A 24,803-nucleotide genomic window follows, 5' to 3' on the forward strand; every position below is an offset into this window, starting at 1 on the left:
CAAGGCTCCTCCACTCACTAGCCTTGGCCCCCGGAAGTACTTCCCCCTCCCAACAAGGCTCCCCCCACCCACTAGCTTTGGCCCCCGGAAGTACCCCCCAACAAAGGTCCCCCCACCCACTAGCCTTGGCCCCTGGAAGTAGTCACCGCCCCTCCCCCAACAAGCTGCCGCTCTTCCACTTCTACCTTGTGTAAGTCCTTCCCTGTCCCCAGCTGTGTCTTCTGCCTTCCTGCCCAGCCTGGGTTCCACGGGAGCTGCCACCATTGCTTGCTGTTTGCCTCCTCCCCACCCCCACCTCGTTCATTTTGAAAAACATAATTTTTAAAACATAGTTCAGGTATATGTGCTTTTAAAAAGTGTAGCTATAATTACGGAGTATTACCATTTTCAGTTCCGTGCTTTTTTCTGCTCAACGTTTCTGCATTTCCGAAGTATTTTTCTTACTGCTGTATCATTTTCAAAAACATCATACTAGTGCCTTCATAATATTTCACAGAGTACATGGATGTGCCATAATTCACCAAACTCTTATCTTTCTGTTAACTTTTTACATTCCCTCAGGCTAGTTTTTTTCTATTAAAAAAAAAAAGGCACCATTAAAAAAAAAAAAACCTGCTGCAAAGAACATTTCTGCACATATGTTTCTCCGTATTTTGGTTTGTTTCTTTGGGCTACATGCCCAGAAATGGAGTTCCTGAGAAGTACCGGAATTTAAAATGGCTCCTCATAGCACCCCATTGTCCTAGAAGAATAGTAGTGTTTAAAATCCCATCTGGGATCTAAAATCTCACCAGGTCCATTTAATAGGGGAAACAAAACCATTACCTGTTATTTTAATTCGCTCTTAGCTAATGATTCCTTAGAGCAAACATTTTCCTTTTATTTACTTACCCTCTGGTAAACTTTTATTTATTTATTTTTATTTATTTTTTTAATAGGAAGTCTAGAATTTATTTTAGGTCTGCTTTTTTTTTTTGAAAGCTAATACTTTAGAACTTTACATTTCTTTTTGAAGGATCTTTTCAAAGTTAATTAAAATATATCTTTATAAGTTAAACTGTCACGGTAAAGGTTTTGGGTTATTACGTTTTTTATTTTATTTTATTCTATTGAAGCGATCACTTGGTTTTATACTCAAATTCTAATTTTTTTCTTTCATAATTTTTTTTTTCTCCTAAGCCTAGAATGGTCATCCTCTCTTTCAAGGCTCTGACACACACACACACACACACACGCACATGCACAAACACACACATATTTGGGGGTTGGGTAAAGGGTTTTGATTTGTTATATTTAAGCTGATAACCCATCTGGTATATATTTTGGGTTATAATTTATTTGAAGTTGGGATGTACATTGATGCTATCCTAAGTTAGTACTTCTTTCTCTTACTGATATGTGACTGCCTTTTCATGTTTTAAATTCCTATATGTTATAGAGTTTATTTCCAGACCATTTTTCTTTTCCAGGTACTATTCTGTTTCTTGTTACTGTGGTGTTGTACTATTTTAATAGTTGAAGCATTATATTATGCTTTATTATAACGTATAAAATCTGGGAGAGTTAGGTCTCCTACATTGCCCTTAATTTTTAGAATTTTCTGTAATAGGCAGGCACTTGTTTATTTCATCAGGTGAACTTAGAATTACTTTTTTTCAAATTCCTCCAAAACAGCAGTGAACTTGAGCTATATTATTTCAGCCTGCTTATCCAGAATATACTCCACCTATCAGTCAAGTTGTCTGTATTTTCTAGCAAGTGTTTTTGGAGTTTCATCTGGGTCCCAGAGTTTTCATTAAAACTATTTTTAAGTGTTTTATTATTTTATTTTTTAATTTTTTTAATGTTTTATTTCTGAGAGAGAGAGAGAGACAGCATGAGCAGGGGAGGGTCAGAGAGAGAGGGAGACACAGAATCCGAAGCAGGCTCCAGGCTCTGAGCTGTCAGCACAGAGCCTGACATTGGGCTCAAACCCACGAACTGTGAGATCATGACCTGAGCCGAAGTCAGACGCTTAACCGACTGAGCCACCTGTTATTTTTTTATTCTATCGTGAACATACTTTTCCCTCCCACCATATTTTCAGCTGGTTATTGCTAGTATATAAGAATAGTTTTGATTCAGTTGTGGTTCTACAGAATCTTTTCCTTACAGTTTCTCAGCCTTTGCTTATGCCATTATTTCATCAGCCTATGATACTTTTGCCTCATTCTTGTGAATGTTTTTTATTCCAGCCTTTGTTCAGTTGCTAATTGTAGTGGATGCATGGTTTACTTCACTGTAATGCTGGATATCGACGCTGTTGTTTTAAGGCAGATGCTTTCCAATCTTATTAAGGAATTACTCTTGAATTTTAAAATGTAAGGGGTGAAGGGGGGGCTGGGTGGCTCAGTCAGTTATGAATTGTAGGCAGTAATAGTAATAATTGAAATAATAATAGCACTCGCCTTGTGCCGCACCCCCCCCCCCGCCGCGTTTTGACTAATTTCTAGGATTCATCAGAGGGTAGTCTTCTTTCTTCAAAATGTTGTCTCTTTGACAGTAATAACAATAAAGAGAATAATTCTGGGTCACCTGGATGGCTCAGTAGGTTAAGCATCTGACTTCGGCCAAGGTCACGACCTCACAACACAGTCTGTAGGTTCGAGCCCTGCACCCGGGCTCTGTGCTGACAGCTCAGAGCCTGGAGCCTGCTTCAGATTCTGTGTCTCCCTCTCTCTGCCCTTCCCTGCTCACACTTGCTCACGAGCACCACCCCTCAAAATTAAATAAACATTAAAAAAATAAATAAATACAAATGTATATGGTCAGAAACAGTATGAGATCATTATGTATTTGCTCTTCTTTCCAGGTTTGTAAACATCTTAACATCTGCAAGGAAAATGCTGCCTTTTAGGCAGTAGCTTATGACACAGGCTATTGACCTCTGTTGGTTTGTATTTTAAATCTTCAATAGTGAAATTGCCTGAGGCAGCCCTCAACCTTGGCTTGCACATGCCAGTCACCTGGGGGGCTTTAAAATCCGTGATCCTTGGGCCCACGCTGAGGATTTTGCTTTCCTGTGGGTGTGAGTGTGGCCCAAGCATCTGGAATTTAAAAGGCTCTGCAGGTGATTCTCCTGTGGGAGGTGGGAAGGAGGGCGGGGGCATTGGAATTCACCTCATGGTTTTCTGTCCCTTTTGGTATCTGGGAGAGTTATGTAATGTGGTAATTTTATTTTCCTTGAAGGTTTGAGAGAACCCAGTAGTAAATCATCCCCGTTGGAGGCTTTTGTCGAGATCATTCTTGGGTAATTTTTTCCACTGCCTACTTGGTTATTAGTTTATTCATTGTATTTTGATAATTCACAGTTATTATAAACATCACTTATTGTGGCTTTAAAATTTGTTTTCATAAAAGCTTGCCTGATTTATTAGATTAAGATTATGCATATCTTGCAATTTATTACCTTTCTGTGTCCTGCAGTATCTCACTTCTGACTTTATGCTTTCTCGGTTATCTTTGCTAGGATCTTGTCTATGTTTTAAATAAGGTCTTGGATCTGTTTACTACAAGTTTTCTCCTTTCCAGTTCTTCTCTTTATGCTTTTATCCTTTTTGCTTTCAACTTGCTTTCCTTGTGACAGATTTGGACACGTTCAGAAATTTTTGCTCAGTTTATTGCTCACTGGGTCAAAACTCTTGGCTACGTTTTAGAATTACTTGGAGCTTTTAAAAAAAATACGAATGCCTTCTTACCTGATGCGATGTGGGTGGGGAGTGAGGAGGCAGGAGAGAATTCTTGAGACATTTTATTTGCGAAGAAGGAAGAAGGTGTTTCTATGGAAGCCTGGGGGACAGGACCCCTTGGACAGGAAGACACTGGGATGATGAAGAGGAATTGATTCTATACTTGTGTAAGTTGAGTGGGGCAGAGATAAAGGAAGTTTCCCAAAGGATTTTAATATGCTAAAGAAGACTTACAGGATCCTGGAGGTCTGGCTGTTGTTAAGGTTGCTTTTTGTCTCTAGCAAAGTGTTAGTTAACATTAACATTAAGGCAGTTGTGGGTTCCTGGAGGAATGTCCACTCTGCCTGTCTCAAGTATTTGTCAGTGGGATGCTGACATTGTAAAGACATTTAATTTTATCTACATTTCTTTTGCCTTTGTTCTCATCATTACCTGCCCCCTTGATTCTTTTTGTTTTTTTCTTTTTAATGTTTGTTTATTTTTGAGAGGGGGGCGGAGAAGGAGGGGCAGAGAGAGCGGGAGTCACAGAATCCAAAGCAGGCTCCACACTCCGAGCTGTCAACACTGAGCCCGATCCGGGGCTTGAACTAACAAACCATGAGATCATGACCTGAGCTGAGGTCGGACACTTAACCGACTGGAGCCACCCGGGCGCCCCTTTTAAGGCTTGTTAAATGTTCTTTTATTTGAGAGAGAGAGAGACAGACAGACAGACAGACTGACAGAGCATGAGCGGGGGATGGGGAGGGGCAGAGAGAGAAGGAGACAGAATCTGAAGCAGGCTCCAAGGTCTAAGCTGTCAGTGCAGAGCCCAACACGGAGCTCGAACTCACGAACTGGGAGATAATGACCTGAGCTGAAGTCGGTCACCTAACCTACTCAGCCACCCAGGTGTCCCCACCCCCACCCCCATGATTCTGATTCTTTGGGCCTGGGCTTTGTTTTCTTCCTTTTCTTTTTCTTTTCTCCTTTCTTTCTCTCTTTTGCCTGTCTCTTTCTCTGTCTGTTTCTCTCTCTCTCTTATCTCTTTGCCTCTCTTTCTTTCCTTCCTTCCTTCCTTCCTTCCTTCCTTCCTTCCTTCCTTCCTTCCTTCCTTCTTTCTTTCTTTCTTTCTTTCTTTCTTTCTCCCTCCCTCCCTCTTTTTCCCCCTCTTTCTTTCCCTCTCTCTTTCTCTCTCTTTTCTTTCTCTTTCTTTCTTTCCTAAGTTTCATAATTCAGAGCCAAGGCTGAGCATAGCTGAGTTAGAACATTGAACTGAGTATAAGCTCTCTCTAACTCAATTCTCTTAGGTAATAATCTAAATCCAGTAATTCACCCAAGATATGGATTTACCAGAAATTTATAGGTTTGTACATCTTTCAATTTTATTAGGTTCTAGATGTATTCTCAAGTTTACTTTTAGCACAATAATTACTAGTGAGAATGTTTATAGTTCCGTAATACATTTCTAGTTGTATTGCCATGTGATTAATGCCTAGAACTTGTATAATTTACATGTTTTCAGCTTATTAGAATTTTTTTGTAAGTTAGCCTGTGTGGGGGAGGAAAAATCATTGTCCCTTTACCCCTGTAAGTGCTTGGCTAAGATGCCCCTATAATGAAAGACAGATTAACAAGAGAAAAACAACCAGAAGCTTAATTACATGTATACTTCCTGTAGACTTGCAAGGGACCCAGGAAAACCAAGGAATGCCCACAAATGGCCAAAGCCACCACCTTAAATAACCATCTGCAGCTAAAGACCAAGGAGGTTTTGGGGAGTGGGGAACCAGTTACGAGGTTGGGGGAGGGTGACTGGGAAAATGCAGTGAACAAGGGTAGGGTTGTTCTACAGATTTAAGTTTTTGCCTTCTCCATTAATAAGAGCTTCTAGAGATGTTTGGCCATCTCTCATCTTGCCAGAACAGTGAGGCAGACACCCTTAGAAATAGAGATTTCCCTTCTACATGTAAATGTCTCTTACAGAAGGGTCACTTTTGGGGCCGCCTGGGCAGTCTGTGAGTATCCCACTCTTGATTTCGGCTGAGGTCGTGATCTCACGGGTTGTGGGTTCGAGCCCTGCATTGGGCTCTGTGCTGATGGTATGGAGGCCGCTTGGAATTCATTCATTCTTTCTCTCCCTCCCTCCCCCCTTTCAATCAGTCAATCAATCGATAAACAAACAAACCTTAGAGGCACCTGGGTGGCTCAGATGGTTAAGCGTCTCACTCTTGGTTTTGACTCAGTTCCCAATCTCACAGGTGCCTGGGTTCAAGCCCTGGATGGGGCTCTGTGCTGATAGCCTGCTTGGGAGTCTCTCTCTCCCCCCCCGCCCCTCCCCCACTTGCGCTGTTTCTGTCTCTCTCAAAGTAAATAACCTTCCGTTAAAAAAAAACAAAAACCCTCAGAAGCAAAAGGCAAAACGGTCATTTTTACTTGGACTTCAGAGCTTCTCCTGGGTCAGCTCTTCCTTAAAAAGAATGAACTCAAGGTCATTCTCATGTCAAAGAAGAGTATTTTGGGATGTCATGCTCTGCTCCCCTTCACGTGATAAATTTCTATAACCGTACTATCATCCCGTATGAGGGAACCATCCTCCGTACGTGATAGAAACTCTCCTATGGTTTATAATCTTAATTTGAAGACTATATTCATAAAGGAAACCCCTGACTTAACAGCTTTTTTCAGGAAGAATAAACATCGTGTTAAATGTGCAGAAATTTTTATTGTCTACTAACCTATAACGGTATGCATTGGCCCTTACGGTCATATATACCTTCTTCTTTTGTACCCCACAGTTTAAGCCTGAGTCTTTCTCATCCAATAGAACCTAGACATTTAAAACTTACATTAGTGATGCTGATCTCTTTATAGAATGCTGAGCCTTGTTAAATATTACTGGCATTTCCCCTCCTTCTTGACAGCATCTCGAGAAACTTAGCTGTAAAATTTGGACACTTAGCTGTTTAGTTTCTGAGTAATATAGACTTGATGACCCATGCATTTGGTCACACCACCCTCACCATCTTTACAAAATCCTCCGATTTAGGGGCGCCCGGGTGGCGTAGTTGGTTAAGCGTCCGACTTTCGCTCGGGTCATGATCTCGCGGTTCGTGGGTTCGAGCCCCGCGTCGGGCTCTGTGCTGACTGCCAGCTCAGAGCCTGGAGCCTGTTTCAGTCTGTGACTCCCTCTCTCTCTGACCCTCCCCTGCTCACGCTGTCTCTCTCTCTCTCTCCTAGAAATAAATAAAACATTTAAAAAAAAAAAAACAAAATCCTCCGATTTATTCAGAGAGAGTTTGCTTTTGCTTTTGTATCAGGTTGGCATTGCCTCACCTTGCGACGGACAGTCTCCTTCTGCACACGGTCATTTCGTGTGTCCGTGCTTCATCAGCCAATGACCATTTTGAAGACAATTTAAAGTGGAAATTAGGAATCCAACTCGATGTTAAAACCCAGCTATTTGGGACACGCAATGCAAAGTAAATAGCTCAACTGACATGAAAATAGCATTATTTTCATTCCCCACCAGGCTTCATGCACGCCTTACGTCGGGCTACAGCGAGGTGCCTGCCTGTCAGAAGTGCACTCGTGACTGCCTTGAGTTTCTTTTGCCTTCAGTCATAGGAAGGTCCTGATTTCAGGCACACTAACTAATTAAAAATTTTCCTTTGTACTAACTAATTAAAAAATTTCCTTTGTAGTGAAGAAATCCCACATATCTATTACTTAAAGCTAATTGATTTCAGATTTTATATCCTCTCGGCTAGCATGAAACATTCAAACTGCCTTGGGGGCCAGGCAGATAACTGTGTATAATACGGTGGGGCTTGCAGAAGCCCATGGGGCATTGAAGATCACGTGTGCTGCCGAATGATATTTGTATTCCTGTTTTCAAGAAAATTAGAGCCACTTACATCCTCTAGCGATAGGGGAAAATTAGGTTATAAGATGGCCAACAGGACGGAAAGGGGAATTCCAGTCCCCACCCAAAGACTCCCCTTCCAGGTTCTTCTTCCTACCTGATTGCCGTGCGCGCATCAAATCACTACTAATGCGGAAGTAACAGGCTGTATAAATTGTCCCCCATGCCTATGCTTGGGACTCAGACTTCTGGACAGTGATCTCCTCCATGCCCACCAGTGTGAAATACACCCCCTGCCTTCTAAGATCTCCAGGTGCCGCTTGGTTCTTCCGCCGGGTGATCCAGACCGGGTTCTGTAATATTTGGCTTCCTGACCAGGAAACCCAACCGCCCTGGCCCGTTGTTGCCACCGGTTTGGGAAAATGGCGAGGCAATGACGGAACGAGGAATCACAACAGAGAAGGCACCTCCCCCACCCCGCCTGATACTCAGCAGTCTCCCACTCGGTTGCCTCGGGTCGGCCCCGCTCTGTTGTTCCCACTGGACTCAAGAAGACTTTGCAGGTGAGGACCTGGACCCGACGTCAAATGATGGTAAGGCCTGGGGGCCCCTGAGCCGGTGAGACCCACCGATTGGGTGGAAGGGGAGCCTGATTACCTCCTGGAGACCTTTTAGAGGTGTCACGGGTAGGGATTCCTAGGGAGGGACTGTATTAACTTCTGGTCTGAATGTTGAGTGAACGTGCAGCCTGACCTGGTCCTCCCGTTGGGACTGAGTCTGTGGCTTCACGGGCAGGCACCCTTAAGGTCCCCAAAAGCCCACGGAGTCTGAATGGGCCTGTCTGTGATTCCGTGGTGAACGGCATACAGTTTATGGCTGGTATCAGGATAGTTTCCGATCGTAAGTCACAATGCCGAGACCGTTACAGATAAGCGTCACCTAAGTTCTTTGGGACACAGCCAGACGGGCAACTGACTGGTCTCCTCATTAGAAGGAGGCACCCCATCCCTCTGTCTATCTTTGTGATTCCATCTCATGGGAACATTATGGGGTCGGGACAGAACAGAAAAGGGGTTTTCAGGAGACTGTGGAATTAAGATGACCCCCGGCAAGATAAGGACCCTATGTGAGTTGGAATGGCCCACTTTTGGTGTAGGATGGCCTTCGGAGGGAACCTTAGATGTCCCAATGGTCCGCCGCGTCTGGCGTGGTGTCACTAGGGACCCAGGTCACCCTGATCAGTTCCCATATATTGACTCCTAGTTAGAGATTGCCCAACCCCTTCCCCCTTGGGTGCGATTTACCTGCAAAGAACAGGGACAGGCCTAAGGTCTTAGTTACCTCGACAAAGTGGCCCAAAGAAGGTCAACAGAAGTCCCAGCCTCCACAAGTTCTTGCCAGTGATCCGGAGGAAGAACCAATCTTGCCCCCGCATCCCCGGTTCCCGATACTCTGCCAGCTTCAGTCTCCCCAGCACCTCCGGACTCAGCAGATCCTCTCTCCCCCGGACCAGTGGCCAGATTGCACCCTCGGCCAGGCGCAGGCGCTCTCCACATGCCAGTCCACATCTGCTGGTACCAAGAGGCTCTCCTCCGGGGGATCCGAGCAGGGGCAAAGAGGCCCATGAATATGCCCAGCAGCAAGGGGAGTCCCCCGGGGATTATTATGAGAGGCTATGCGAGGCTTACACCCCGTTTGGTCCTGAGGCACAAGAGAGGCACGGCAAAAGGACAGGGAAGGGCCAGCCGCTGAAAGGGGAGAGGCCCAGAACCTCCTTAGCAAGGGATCGATGCTCCTACTGCAAGGAGAAGGGACATGGGAAGAATGAGTGTCCCAACCGGGGAAAGTCCCAGAAACCCAGCCGATACGCACAAGAACCTGCGGAAAGGACCTCACAGACCTAGCAGGAACAGATTCAGATTGAGGGGGGCCGAGCTCCTTTCTTCTTGGCCCCCATGAGCCCCCGGTCAAAATGAAAGTAGGTGGAAAGACTGGTCGACGCTGGGGCTAAACATTCTGTGGTCACCTCCCGCATGGCCCCCTTTAGCGAGAAGACTGCAACCATCCTCGGGGCCATAGGGAAACGGGCAATGCAACAGCCCTTCTGCCAAGCCATCAGTGTGAACTTGGGGGCCACACGGTATGGCATGAGTTCCTCTACCTGCCGGAGTGCCCTGTCTCTCTCCTCAGCCGGGATATATTCTCAAAGCCGGGGGCCCAAATAACCTTTGAGCCAACAGATGCACCAGCTTCCGATTGGATCCGAAACAAGAAGAATCAGGCCTCCTTATAATGGCCATGACTACGCCAAGAGAGGAAGAACGGAGGCTATTCCATGCCCAGGCCCAACCGAGTGGCCCACCTGATTTCAGGACTGCCTTCCCCACTGTGTGGGCCCATGACAACCGCCCTCCCCCCGGACTTGCCCACAACCGGGCCCTGTCATTGTAGAGTTAATCCCATGGGCTCATGCGCAGAGATAGCAGCAATACCCCCTCCCACAAGAAGCAAGGTCAGGCCTCCAAGAAAGCAGGCATGCTGGTTGAATGCCAATCACCACAGAACACCCTGTTCTTGCCAGTCAATGAGCTGGGAGGAGGGTACGGACCAGTTCAAGACCTACGAGCTATCAACAAAGTGATAGTCTCCTTGCACCCGGTGGTCCCGAACCCGTACACCCTCCTCAGCCGGATCCCAGGCTCTGCCAGCTGGTTTACCTGCCTAGACTTCAGGATGCCTTCTTCTGCCTTCTCTTGCCCCCCACCCCCGCCCAGAGCCAACCCTTGTTTGCCTTCCAATGGACCGAACCAGGCACGGGACATTAGATGCAACTGACTTGGACGCGCCTCCCACAGGGGTTTAAAAACTCGCCTGCCCTCTTTGGGGAGGCACTGGCCGGGGACCTCACCAGCTTTCCAAGGGAGGCCACGTTGTGCCCTCTTTTCCAGTATGTGGATGACCTCCTCCTTGGCAGCAATACCTGAGAGAACCAGACAGAGGGTACAAGGGCCCTCCAACTCCTGTCGGACTCAGGGTATCGGGTCTCATGGAGAACAGCACAGATCTGCCACCAGCAAGTCTGATACTTCCTCCTCACCCAAGGAAAAAGAGCACTGGGGCCAGAGAGATAAAAGGTCATCACCTCCCTACCCCAGCCCCAAACTAAGAGAGGGCTACGAGAATTCTTGGGGGCTGTGAGATTCTGCCGGCTCTGGATTCCCAGATTCTTGGCAATAGCAAGACCCCTCTATAAACTCTTGGTAGGGCCAGATCGAGAACCCTCTGTCTGGACAGAGGAGGCCAAAGCCGCCTTCCTAGAGATGAAGAGCGCCTTGGGGCAGGCTCCAGCCCTTGGCCTGCCGAATATATCATCTCTTTGTGCATGAGAAGGCAAAGGTCACCCTCAGGGTTCTCACATAGACCGTTGGCCCTTGGCAACGACCAGGAGCATACCTATGGAAGAGGCTGGACCCAGTGGTGGCAGGATGGCCACCGTGCCTTAGGGCACTATTGGCCTCAGTTCTACTCATTAAAGAGGCAGGTAAGCCCACCCTGGGACAAGAACTAAATGTTAAAGTCCCCCATGCCATCATATGGCGGGCACTCAAAAAGTGGGTTAGACTTCACACATGTCCTGCCCAGCCGATGATTTACATACCTCCTAGGGATAGTCTGTACGTACTCTGGGTGGGTCGAAGCCTTCCCTACGAGGACGGAATGGAGCGAGGAAGTAGCTAAAGTCCTCCTGAGAGAAATTGTCCCCCAGTTTGGCTTACTGGCCACAACCCACAGCGGTAACAGGCCTGCGTTCTTGGCGGACATTAACTTTTTAACCAACTCCCTCAACATCACTTGGATCGGCCTCAAAGCTCAGGGAAAGCAGAGCGGATGAATCACACCCTCAAGGGAACCTTAGCCAAGTTCTGTCAGGGAACAGACCTCCCACGGCCAGACCTGTTGCCCCTGGCCCTCCTGCGTGTCTGTTGCACACCAGGAACTAAAGATTTCTCTTCTTTTGAACTAATATGTGGGAGGCTCCCCCCCACCCTTGTCTAGGGAGCCTCCCAGGGAAGCTACACCAAATAGGGGAAAAGGGAATAAGAGAACAACTTCAAGCTTTAGGGACCGCCCTACATGAGTTACGATAGAGAGTTCCCCAATCTCTTTAGGATCCCCTGTGCCCCCCTTCTCACCAGGGGGCTTGGTCTGGATCAAAGATTAGAAAAAAGACCCTCTCAAACCACAGTGGACTGGGCCTCATACCGTTAACTTCATGGGTCCACCACCCCAGAGTCAAGAGGGCCAATCCTAAGGAGCCCCACACTTGGAAGACTGACCCAAGTCCAACGATCCCGCTCAAAGCAACCTCCCAGAGAGTCCTAGATTCTTAGGATCTTCAGCTCTGCTCCAGCCACACCCCAGAAGCTGCCAGGCAGCAGAAGCCTAAGGAATCACAGGTCTGATAAAATAAATAGACTGTCCTTACTCCTTGCCATCGGATTGGCAGAGGTTGCCCTAGAAAGCTGGGGAGACAGCGAGAAGTTCACGTTCGCACTCTCCTTCCTCTCATGGGTAGGATGTTTCGTTGGTGTCGATTGCCTCTAATCTGGGCCCCATCTGTAAACCTTCAGCCCCGAAGCCCAGGCTAAATGAGCGGTGTTGCTGCCTGTCCTCCTACGGCCAGGAATAGCCACGGGGCCAACTCCCCAGTGTCCCTGCAGAGCCAAATAAGTTCCCTGGCCGGAGTTGCCCTTCAGAACAGATGGGCGCTTGACCTCCTCGCTGCCGAGAAAGGGGGCACCTGCATCTTCCTCGGAGAAGAATGCTGTCACTTTGTAAACCAGTCAGGAATAGTCACAACCAAAGTCAAGGACCTAAGAGAAGGGACCAGTCCACAATAAATGAAGATGATGCCCTCTAATACAGCCTAGATCTTTTTAAAGGGGTGTCCAAGGGGGGAATGATAGGGAAAGGTTATAAAATGGCCAACAGCACTGCTAGGGGAATTCCAGTCCCCGCCCAGAGACTCTTCTGGGTTCTTCTTCCTACCCCGCTTGCTGCACACGCCAAATTACTACTAATGCAGAAGTAATGGACTATAAATTGTCCCCCATGCTTACGCTCAGGCCTCAGACCTCTGGACGGTGATCTCCGCTGAGTCCGCCGATGCGAAATAAACCTCCTGCCTGCCAGGAGTGTCTTCTGAATGTCGCTTGGCTCTTTGGCCGGGTGATCCAGACCGCGACCGTGACATCAGGACCTTAGTTATCTAATCTCTGTTTGACGTCACCGATTATGCTGAAACCTCGCATCATAATTATGTTTCTATAAATTGTTATTTCTAGCAGTTTTCGTTTTAGGACATTCTCTTTGGAATCTCTGGGAACTTAAGTTCCTTTGTGATTCAGTCTTTTTGTGAGAAAACTTTTAATCTAGTTGGTGTCTCCTCCCTCGTATTCTACTTCGCTACAGTTTTCATTTTTCTCTCTGCTTTTTCTATCTTTCTGTCTCTACCACTCTGACTTGCTCTCTACCTTTTGGAGGGGAGGAAAATAAGGCTGTTCTAGATTCTTAGCAGAGGTACCCCTGTAATGAAAAGACAGATTAACAGAAGGAGAACAAACAGAAGCTTAATAAAATGTACACAGGAGAGAGACCCAGGAAAACTGAGTAACTCCACCAAATGGCCCAGGCCACCAGAAACACCATCTCCAGCTAAAGACAAAAGGCATTGGAGGTGGTGCCTCTGTTGGGAAATTACCAGGAAAGGTACTGTTAAGATCAGGTTTTTACACAGATTTGAGTTGTTTTCTTCTCCAGTGATCAGAATTTCTAGGGATTTAGAGCCTTCCTTTTTCTTCCTGGTACAGAGGGAAATGCCTTTACAAATGGAGGCTTCCCTTATGCATGTAAATATCTTACAGAAAGGTAACATCTTATTTTCAGAGGTCCTCCTCTGTTGGCTGCGTAAAAAACAAAACAAAACCAAAGAAACCCCCCAAAATAAAGCCACTCTAAAATAATTCTTATGCCAAAGAGGCGTATTTTGGGGTGACGAATTCTGCTGTCCTTCACTTTCATGCTGGAGTCTGGCAGCCCCAGACTGTTCTCAGGGACCCAGAACGTGAACTTTCACTCTACCCCTCTCCTGTTGAAGCCCAGCCTAAGAAAATATCTGATATTTTCTCTTCATTGTTAGTTAGCATTCTTCATTCTCTTACATTATTTGACTGATAAACATTCAGTGATTACAAAGATGATGGTGTTGTCAACCGATCTATGTCCATTTGCTCCGCCACAGATTTTGTACCAATAGCATTCGATGCAGAGAGGTAGGTGGGAGTGAATATTATCGCCATGCTTTCATACCCAACTCCAAAGCAAAAAACGAAAAAAAAAAAAAGGAAAGTTTCATATTGAATCCTGAAGGGGCAGAAAACGTTGCCCTTCTACCCTTCTAGGTTCTTTGACTGGTCTAATTAAATTGCCAAAAGACCGATTAACAGGAGAGAAACCAATTTAATTACATACCTCTGGGAGCCCCACAAAGGCACAAAGACACAGAGGCAGAAGGGTAATTGACCGTCCAGAACTAAGGCAAAGGGTGTTAGGGGTCTGAGACTTCAGAGAGGAGGAAGACGTCTGAAGGGAACAGGTAAAGAGCGAATGTGTGTCTGGTCAGCAAATGTTTGCCGTGCCTTGGCCAAGAAGTCTTCCTGATGGAAGAATTCTCTGGTAATGGCTCTCTTCCTGGTACAGGGTCGCTATCTAAATTCTCGTAGGCAGTTAAGGGACAGGTAAAGGGTTCCAGATGTTCTGAGTCTGCTGGAACCCAGTTGTTTTCAGGTTGAAATACATATTACTTCTTTCCCTATTTTTCAGTCGATGGACACTTGGGCTCTTCCCATAATTTGGCTATAGTTGATAGCACTGCTATAAACATTAGAGTGTGTGTACCCCTTTGAATCAGCATTTTAGTGTCTTTTGGATAAATTCCTAGTAGTGCAATTTCTGGGTTGTAGGGTAGTTCTGTTTTTAGTTTTCTAATGAACCTCTGTACTGCTTTCTAGAGCGGCTGCTCCAGTTTGCATTCCCACCAACAGTGCAAGAGGGTTCCTGTTTCTCCACATCCTCACCAAATTCTGTTGTTTCCTGAGTTGTTAATTCTAGCCACTCTGACCGGTACGAGGGGATATCTCATTGAGGTTTTGATTTGCATTTCCCTGACGACAGGTGATGTTGAGCCTCTTTTCATATGTCTGTTGGCCATCTGGATGCCTTCTTTGGAAAAGTGTCTCTTCATGTCTTCTCATTTCTTCACTGCATTTTTTGTTGTTGTTTTTTGTTGTTGAGTTTGGTAAGCTTTTCATAGATTTTTGGATACTAACCCTTCATCTGACATCTCATTTGCAAATATCTTCTCCCATTCTGTTGGTTGCCTTTTAGTTTTGTTCACTGTTTCCTTTGCTGTGCAGAAACTATTTATGTTGATGAGGTCCCAGTATTTAATGTTTGCTTTTCTTTCCCTTGCCCTGGAGATGTGTCAAGTAAGAAGTTGCTGGGGCCTACGTCAAAGAGGTTGCTACCTGTTTTTTCCTGTAGGATTTTGATGGTTTCCTGTCACACATTTAGGTCTTTCATCCATTTTGGATTGAATTTTGTGTACGGTGTCAGAATGTGGTCCAGTTTCATTCTTGTGCATGTCACTGTCCAGTTCTTCCAGCACCATCTGCTATATGGTGATTTTTCCATTGGATGTTCTTTCCTGCTCTGTCGAAGATTAGTTGGTCGTATGTTTGTGGGGCCATTTCTGGGTTCTCTATTCCATTCCGTTGATCTATGTGTCTGTTTTTGTGCCAGTACCATCCTGTCTTGATGATGACAGCTTTTTGTTGTCTGATGGCTGATGCTAGGGCTTCCAGCACTATGTGAAACAACAGTGGTGAGAGTGGACATCCCTGTCGTGTTCCTGATCTCAGGGGGAAAGCTCTCCGTTTTTCCCCTTTGAGGATGATGTTAGCTGAGGGCTTCTCATAGATGGCTCTTATGATGTTTACGTAGGTTCCTTCTATCCCAACTTTCTCGAGAGTCTTTATTAAGAAGGGATGCTGTATTTTTGTCAAATGCTTTTTCTGCATCTATCGACAGGATCATATGGTTCTTATCCTTTCTTTTATTAATGTGATGGATCACATTGATTGATTTGTGAATATTGAACCAGCCCTGCAGCCCAGGAATGAATCCCACTTGATCATGATGAATAATTATTTTAATATACTATTGAGTTCGATATGGTAGTATCTTGTTGAGAATTTTTACAACCATGTTCATCAGGGATATTGGCTGGGAATTTTTCTTTATACTGGAGGCTTTTATCTGGTTTTGGAATCAAGGTAATGCTGGCCTCTAGGAATGAGTCTGGAAGCTTTCCTTCCATTTCTATTCTTTGGAACAGTTTGAGAAGAATAGCTACTAACTCTTCATTAAATGTCTGGTAGAATTCCCCCTGGAAGCCATTTGGCCCAGGACTCTTATTTGTTGGGACATTTTTGATAGCTGATTCAATTTCTTTGCTGGTGATGGGCCTGTTTGAATTTTCTATTTCTTCTCGTTTGAGTTTTGGTACTGTGTAAGAATCTAGAGGTTTGTCCATTTCTTCCGGATTGTCCAGTTCGTAGCATATAATTTTTCATAACATTCTCTAATAATTGTTTGTATTTCTGTGGTATTGGTTGTGACCTTTCATCTCATTCATGATTTTATCTATTTAGACCCTTTCTCTCTCTCTCTCTCTCTTTGATAAATTTGGCTAGGGGTTTATCGATTTTGTTTCTTCTTTCAAAAAAACAGCTCTTAGTTTCAATGCTCTGTTCTTTTGCTTTTAAAATGTTTTTAATGTTTATTTTTGAGAGAGAGAGAGAGAGAGAGAGAATCCGAAGCAGGCTCCAGGCTCTGACCTGTCAGCACAAAGCCCAACATGGGGCTTGGACTCACGGGCTGTGAGATCATGACCTGAGCCCAAGTTGGATGCCTAATCTACTGAGCCACCCAGACGCCCCTTCATTGATCCTACTGTATTTTTGTATTCTATGTCATTTATTTCTGTTCTGATCTTTATTATTTCCCTTCTTCTGCTGGCTTTGGGCTTTATTTGCTGTTCCTTTTCTACCTCCTTTAGGTGCAAGCGTATGTTGTATATTTGGACCCTTTCTTGCTTCTTGAGAGAGGGGCCTGAATTGCAATGTATTTTCCTCTTAGGACTGCCTTTGCTGCATCTCAAAGGGTTTAGACTGTTGTGTTTTCATTTTCATTTGTTCCCTTGTATTTTTTACATTTCTCCTTTAACTTCCTGGTTAACCCATTCATTCGTTAGTAGGATGTTCTGTAACCTCCATGTATGTGAGGGCTTTCCAAATTTTTTCTGGTGGTTAACTTCAAGTTTCATTGCGTTGCGATCAGAAAATACGCCTGGTATGATCTCAGTCTTTTTGTACCTGTCGAGGACTGTTTTGTGACCCACTATGTGATCTATTCTGGAGAATGTTCCATGTGCACTCGAGAAGAATGTGCATTCTGCTGCGTTAGGATGAGATGTTCTGCATATATCTGTTAAGTTTGTCTTGTTCAATGTGTCATTCAGAGCCGATGTTTCCTTGTTGCTTTTCTGCTTAGATGATCTTTCCATTGCTGTAAATGGAGTGTTAAAATCTCCAACAATTATGGCATTATTATCAATAACTTTGCTTATGTTTGTGATTGATTTGTATATTTGGTTGCCTCTAAGTTGAGGGCATAAATATTTCTAATTGTTAGTTCTTCTTGATGGATAGACCCCTTAATTAGAATACAATGCCCTTCTGCATTTCTTGTTACGCACTTTGTTTTAAAGTCTAGTTTGTCTGATAATAAGTGTGGCTACTTCAGCTTTCTAGTGCTGTCCATGATCACGATAGATGGTTCTCCATCCCCTCACTTTCAATCTGCAGGTGTCCTCAGATCTAAAATGAGTCTGTTATAGCAGCATATAGATGGATCTTGTATTTTTTTTTAATCCAGTCCATTACCCTATGTCTTTTGATTGGGGCATTTAGTCCATTTACATTCAGAGTGATTACTGAAAGAGTTGAATTTAGTGCCATTGTGTTATCGGGAGATTGCATGTTTGTGTTGATGTTCCCTGGACCTTTGTAGTCTTTGTTGCTTTCAGCTGAGAAAGGCCCCTTAGAATTTCTTGCGGGGCCTGGTTTAGTGGTCATTAACTCCTTTTGTTTTTGTTTGGCGAAATCTTTCTCTCTCTTATTCTGAATGACAGCCTTGCTGGATAAAGGATCCTTGGCTGTATATTTTTCCTAGTTAGCATGTTGAATATTTCTTGCTACTCCCTTCTGACCTGCCACGTTTCCCGGGATAGGTCTGCTGTTATCTTACGTGTCTACCCTTGTAGGTTAAGGACCTTTGGCCTCTAGCTGCTTTTAGATTTCTCTCTTTATCTTTGAATTTTGCCAGTTTCGGTATGATGTTTCATGGTGTTGATCTGTTTTTGCTGCTTTTGACAGGAGTTGCCTGTGCCCTTTGGACTTCAATGCCTGTGTCCTTCCCCACATTAGAGAGGTTCTCAGCTATAATTTGTTCAAATAAACCTTCTGCCCCTTTTCTCATTCTTCTGGGACTCGTCGGGGACAGATATTGTTTTGTTTCATGGAATCACGTAGTTCCCTAAGTCTCTCCTTGTGATCTAATAGTTTCCTTTCCCTCTTTTTTTCAGCTTCATTATTTTCCATAATTTTCTCTTCTGTCTCACCCATTCTCTCCTCTTCTTCTTGCATCCTCGCTGTGATCACTGTATCCAGTTTATTTTGCATCTAAGTTATAGTATTTTTTTAATTCATCATGACTAGTTCTTAGGTCTTTGACCTCTGCACCAAGGGTTTCTCTGGTGTCTTCCATGCTTTTTTTCAAACCCAGCTATTAGTCTTATGACTGTTATTCTAAATTCTTATTCAGGTATATTGTTTATATCTGTTTTCAACAATTCTCTGGCTGTGATTTCTTCTTGATCTTTCTTCTGGGGAGAATTCCCCTGTCTTGTTGTTTTGGTTAAGTTTCCGTCTTTTGCGTGTTTTAAAAGCTCATCATGTGTCCTGCACCTGTGAGCACTACTGTATTAAAAAGAGATCATACACAATCCACGCCCTGTTACTCCAGGAAGTGTTGATGGTGTGTGTTGTGTGCACTCTGTTGTTGTTTCTGGATGCTCCTTCCCACTGTTCGGTCCTCTGCAGACCACCTCCTTGCTCGTGGCGATGGAGTGTTTGGACCTTTAACTAGGTGTGCTTTGATTTGTTTGTTGAAGTAACCCTGGAATAGGAAAAGAAAAAAAAAAAAAAGAGTGTGTGTGTAGCCTGATCCCATAAAAAGAGAAAAAGGAAAGCGAAGAAAAGAAAAAAATGAGAATCAAATACCTATGGGGCTAATTTCAGGAAATGAGAAAGGAAAATAAAGAAGAAGAAAGAGAAAAGATGGAAAAAGAATAGGATAAAAATGCCTTTAAAAATACATATAGGGGCACCTGGGTGGCTCAGTCAGTTAAGCGTCCGACTTCAGCTCAGGTCACAATCTCATGGCTCGTGGGATCGAGCCCCGCGTTGGGCTCTGTGCTGACAGCTCAGAGCCTGGAGCCTGTCTTTGGATTCTGTGTCTCCCTCTCTCTGTGACCCTTCCCTGCTCTCTCTCTCTCTCTCTCAAATAAATAAAAAATGTTAAAATAAAAAAATTTAAAAATATACATATATAATGAGAATTGACAAAAACAAATCAGAAACTAAGAGCCTGATTTCAAAAGAAAAAAGGGAAGAAAGAAAAAGAAAAGAAAAAAAAGAAACCGTTGTCTGTTGGTTCTCAGGGGTGGTGGCTGTGCTGGTCTGGAGGAGAGGCTGCTGTGTTGGGTCAGTCTCACTCCAGTAAACAAGCAGTTACCGGGCACAGAGGAGCGGGGTTTGGGGCAAGTCTGTCCCACACCCACTGGGGGCTGCAATGATGCTTCCTCAAGTCCCACCATATTGGTGATGGGGGGAAAAATGGCGTCACTCTCCTCCCCATACCGGGTGTCTCAAACCACGCTGTTCAGGCAGCCCTCCCAGAATAGGGAGGGCAGTCAGCGTGCCCTGTGCCACGGTTCTCCTGTGCCTTCCACTTGGCTCTTGGCTGGGTTTCAAAACCCAGTGTCTTAATGGATCCCGTGTCACAGGAACCCCGTTCTGGTGTAGAACCACTCCACCCTGCTGATGAAAGAAAGGCCTTTGGCTGGCACCTACAGGGTCTTTTGTCCTTGGGGAGGATTCCCAAAGTGCTCCAGGAGGAGGAATGTTCCTCCCAGTGTGCCCCGGAGATTGCTACACCACACGATGCGCTCTGGGGCCAGCTTCCCCCTTCGCAGGAGTGTGCGCCCCGGCTCCTCTCCAGAGAAAGTCATGCACTTTCCAGACCGCAGAGTTTCAGCTCCAAAGGCTGTTTGCAAAAACTAACTGGCGCTCTCCGTACTTCTCCGTCCCCAGTTTGTGGTCTGGAGAGGGGTTCCTCTTGTGCTAACCCGATGCCGCACTTTCACAACCCTTTTCTCTTTCACTCCCTTATGTCTGTCCACAGAAAGGCTTCTTCCCCCTCCATAGCTCCGCCGTTTGGTCTCCCTTGATGCACATACTTGCGCCTCAATCCTATCAGTCCGCCTCCCTCCAGCTGTGGAGATCCTTCTGCCCCTCTGCAGATCTGTTCCCTGGGTATTCCAGCTGATGGGACCTCGGTACAGCTGTTTCAGGGATGAGGAAAATCCCCATCTCCCTTCTTCAGCCCCGTCTTAACTGCCCTCAATGTCCAACGTCTTTGTTTTAAAGTAAAATTGACATAAAATTAACCATTAACCGTTTTATTTTTTATTGCCATTTTTAGTGTTTATTTTTGAGAGAGAGCACGCACGTGCGCAGGGGTGGGGGAGGGGCAGCGAGGGGGACAGAGGGTCTGAAGCAGGCTCTTTGTTGACAGCAGAGAGCCTGATGTTGAACCCTCAAACCGAACCCTTGAACCGCGAGATCATGACCTGAGCCGAAGTCGGCTGCTTAGCTGACTGAGCCACCCACACGCCCCAGCCATTAGCCATTTTAAAGTGTGCAATTTAATGCCATCTGTAGATGCACAGTGTCGCGTAACCATCACTTCTATCTAATTCCAAGACTTCTGCACCCCAGAAGGAAACCCTATACCCGTCCAAAAGCATCTTACCCGAAATATTCACTCACCAAAGATGACCGCGTTCTAGAAGTTGAGTTTAGCTAACCTTCGAACTGGAGGCAGGCCAGGTGAATTTCCCAAGAAAGCAGCTGAACATAGGACCATTTTGGAATGAAGCCAAAGGTGCCATTTTGAAAAGTTAGAGATCCCCGGGTACTCTAGATGTTTAGATCCTGTTCTAATAAAGACAGTGCCTCATCAGTACTTGCAAATGAATCTTGCAGATTTTGAACAGAATCCCTTAACTCCCTACAACTCCTCTCTGACATCCTGTATGGTAATGAACCAAGTGCCTTGTGTTGATCAAAGATACACTACTGAGACATTATGTCAGCCACTTCTGAATTGTGGCCTTCTGATAAAAATTTGCTAAGTTCTCCTGGCACATATATTCCTCACTAGGGTTAACTGACCACTTGTTAGAGGGTAGATGTCACCTAACAGACTCGGTCATACATAGCCTATTGTCCATGTTGGATTACCACAGTGTCACATCATATACACAATTAACTTGAGAGTGGAGGGCATATTAAAATTGTGCTCTCGAGCACGTGTCCCGGGGCAAGCCTGAAATGGTAGCCTGAATATCCTGGCCCCTCAGTTGTCCTCAGTTACCATGTCTTCCCTCAGTGTGTGATCAGGTCGCCGTGTCGAGAGTGATTCCAATGGTTAAAGATACATATTCCGCATACAATTCCGTGGCACCTAAGTCTAATAAGGAAGGTATTTCAATGGGCCTTCAACTGAAGAGACAGTCATTTATCTTTATCATGGAAGAAAAATGGGCTGTGTTATACTTCCTGAGAGGCCTGGTTTTCCAGAATGGGTAAGGAATTTTCAAGGGCCTTTTTGACACACTCCGATTTTTTTACTGTGACTACTTTAGAATCCACCTCTCCCACCTGAGTCCCTCTCCAACAACCCCCCCCCCCCCGCAGTGTAGCAGGATTCTCGCACAGAAAGTCATGACGCTGAGGCTTTTCTTTCCAGGAAGCAGCTTTATTCTTGCCGGCACGGGCTCAGAGGGTTTGTACTGGAAAAAATGAGCCTCGAATGCCACGTGGTATAGCATTTTATGCGTTTCCTACTTCTTTGTCTCCATATATGGGTAACATATGGACATACAGGTGATTGGGTGGCCTCATGTTACAGGGTCGTGAGGAATGTCACGTACAGACCTACAAAGTCTCGTGAGGAATGTCACCTACGCACACAGCCAGGTTGCCTTCCCTTATCTTGAGGTCTTTTTCTCACCACATTCCTTAGGGAGGGAACTCTACCACCCAACACATACACCGTGTAAGATGAGGCTGGTTGGCGTTGAGCTAGGCTCTTTAAAGTTCCTGGAGACAGTTAAGGTGGGATCTCATGTGCGCTGGAAGAATTTCACATCTTCCTAGTGAAGGAATATTCAGAAAGAATATTATTTTGTCTATACAGTAGTCCCCCCTCCCCTTGCGCCTAGGGTACATGTTCCAAGACCCCCAGTGGATGTCTGAAACCACCAGTAGCACTCAGATGTGTGCGTGTGTGCGCACACGCGCATGCCTAGTGTTTTTTTCTCATACGTACATGCATAGCTATGATAAAGTTTAATTTTTAAGTTAAGCACAGTAAGAGATTGACAATAACAAGCAATAATAAAATACAGCGATTACAACAACATACTATAATAAGCTATATGAACGTGGCCTCTCGAAATGCTTTATTGTCCTGTACTCATCCTTACAATGATGTGAGATGATGACACACGTACATGATGAGGTGAAATGAGGTGGGTGATGTAGGCATTGTTATGTAGCGGTAGGCTCCCTTTGACCTGAGCGTACATCAGGCGGGTCATCTACTTCTGGGCCCAGTTGACCGCGGGTGACGGAAACCACAGAAAGCGAAGCCGTGGATAAGGCTGGGGAGGGGGAGGGGGGACTACTGTAACTTACCTATAGAATCCCGCTGTGAAATTCCACAGACAGATACTGGCTCAGCTTACAGTCGAGCTGAATGATGGATTTGTTGCTTGAATATCATTTCCTTATTCTAACCAGACAGTGATGAAAACACAAGCATCATATATTGTACCCTAGATTGTGTATGGGCTCCCAGAGTCGATGTGCAGAATAGAATGTCTTCATCAAACTCTCAACTTTTTCTTTTACGTCAACAACAAGTATATAAGCAGTAGCTGTACTGACTCTAATTTTGATGAGATTTTTTTCCGTTTCTTAGTTTCTAATTATGATTCCAACAGGTGTTATGTTTTGATGCCTACGTAGAAGATGAAGTGCCTGATAAAAGTCAAGAAAAATACAGAATAAGACACTATAAGATCCTCTTCTACCTTGAAGATGACACGATTCAAGTAAATGAACCACAGTTGAAAAATTGCGGACTGCCTCAAGGTACCTGTTTAAAGCAGAGTGATGGTTCTCTTACATGTAGCTCCTACCTTTATATACTGCCCTTCTCCAGCTTTTTAAAAGGTGCCATATACCGCCTCGGTGTGTGACTTGTCAGTGACTGTGAATATAAACGTGCCGTTAGCCTGTAGTTATTGATAGCGACTTCCTAGCTTTCTACCCCTCCCCCCCGCACCTCAGCATGGGCCATTTGTCTTGCCCTTGTATGGTATATTAGTTTCCTTTCACATGTTGCTCCAGTATGAGTAAACTGTCCTGGGTCTTTGGTCCCTTTACTGTGGTTGTATAATGTCTTCACAACACTTTCAAGGAGAAGAGATGAGACTGTGGTCCCCTGCCACTTGCAGATTTGTATTCTCTCTTCTTTCTTCCTTTCTCTTCCTGTAAGCATTTGTTTTATTATTTATTTTGAGAAAGCGCGTGTGCACGTGAGTAGGGGAGGGGCAGAGGGAGAGAGGGAGAGAGTTCCGGGTAGGCTCGGTACGGTCATTGCGGAGCCCGATGTGGATCTTGAACTCCTGAGCTGTGAGATCCTGACCTGAGCCGAAATCAAGAGTCAGATACTTAACCGACTCAGCCACCTGTGCGCCCCTTTCTCTTCTTTCTTGAAGTCACGGCCACGGCCATTTGCTGCAGCCACCTTCTTCTCATCCTCATACCTGTTAACGACATACTCTGATGGCTTTTCAGCAGAGGGTCATTGTCCCTTCACCCCTCACTGCCCCCCCACGCCAGTCATCTTTATCCATACTCCGTTTCAGCCAGTTCTTTCTGTGATGTGGCCACCAGAGAAGTTAATCCTAAGTTGCATTATTAGAAGCAGGGTGGAGCCCGAGGGAGGTGGCCGATTTCTTCTGCTCGTGGCAGGAGCCCTCCATTTGGGACAGTGCTGAGATCGAGATGCCTTCAGGGGACCGCAGCCATGGTGGGAAGAGGCCCCAAGATTTGTGATGCGCAAAGCAGAGTAGTGAAAAGGGCTGTTTGTCCGTAAAGGGAAGAGTCAGGTATGCCTGGTGAATATGTTCAGCAATCTGAAGGGCTGCCACGGGGAAGAAGGATGACCTAATTTTCTGTACCCTCAAGGGTATGACACCTAGGGGGTCAGAATGCAGGTCTTTTCTGGCAGAGGGCTGCCAGAGATGGTGTTGGATGGTTCTGGAAGGACATGGGGTGCAGGGGCAGGTGTAGGGGTCAAGAGTGGTGTCACATATTTGGTCCTTAGTATAGATGGATGGTCCTTGGTAGAGATAGGGGGCAGGCCAGGGGTTATTTTTCACTGGTAGCTTAGGGGAGATATGGGAGGGGGTCGTATGTGTGTGTGGTGGTGGGGTAGGTGACCTTCCAAGGCCACTTTGACCCCTCAGGAGCCATAATTCTTGGGTGCATTTATTGTCTCTCTCTCTCTCGGAATATTGCCATCTTTAATACCTTAGGGTCTGAAATTGCCCTCTCGATTACAGTGTCTTAACTCCTTTGACGTTCATTATTTGCTCACACCCACCATCCTTGTTCTAGCAAAACATCTCCTGA

General features: G+C 45.3%; 2 protein-coding genes across 6 annotated transcripts in view; one reads left to right on the forward strand and one right to left on the reverse strand.

Moving 5' to 3' along the window:
• LOC120245053 (putative deoxyribonuclease TATDN2) overlaps positions 1 to 12,787 on the reverse strand; it is an 18,414-nt gene extending 5,627 nt beyond the window's left edge. The window contains exon 1 of one of the 2 annotated variants that reach the window (XM_039251914.1): positions 12,708 to 12,787. The gene's annotated coding sequence lies outside the window, so the exon portion shown is untranslated. Of the gene's footprint in view, positions 1 to 12,692 lie in introns of both variants that reach the window. The other variant, XM_039251913.1, reaches the window with a different exon arrangement.
• The window catches only part of EFHC2 (EF-hand domain containing 2), a 187,243-nt gene that overhangs the window by 52,161 nt on the left and 110,279 nt on the right, over positions 1 to 24,803 (forward strand). For all 4 annotated transcript variants that reach the window (XM_039251909.1, XM_039251910.1, XM_039251911.1 and 1 more), the window contains exon 3: positions 23,105 to 23,255. In XM_039251909.1, coding sequence (XP_039107840.1) covers positions 23,105 to 23,255 — 151 coding nt within the window. The remainder of the gene's footprint in view (positions 1 to 23,104; positions 23,256 to 24,803) is intronic.

Source organism: Hyaena hyaena, unplaced genomic scaffold, assembly GCF_003009895.1.
Source record: "Hyaena hyaena isolate Hyena2069 unplaced genomic scaffold, ASM300989v1 scaffold_402, whole genome shotgun sequence".
NCBI classification, from domain to species: Eukaryota; Metazoa; Chordata; class Mammalia; order Carnivora; family Hyaenidae; genus Hyaena; species Hyaena hyaena.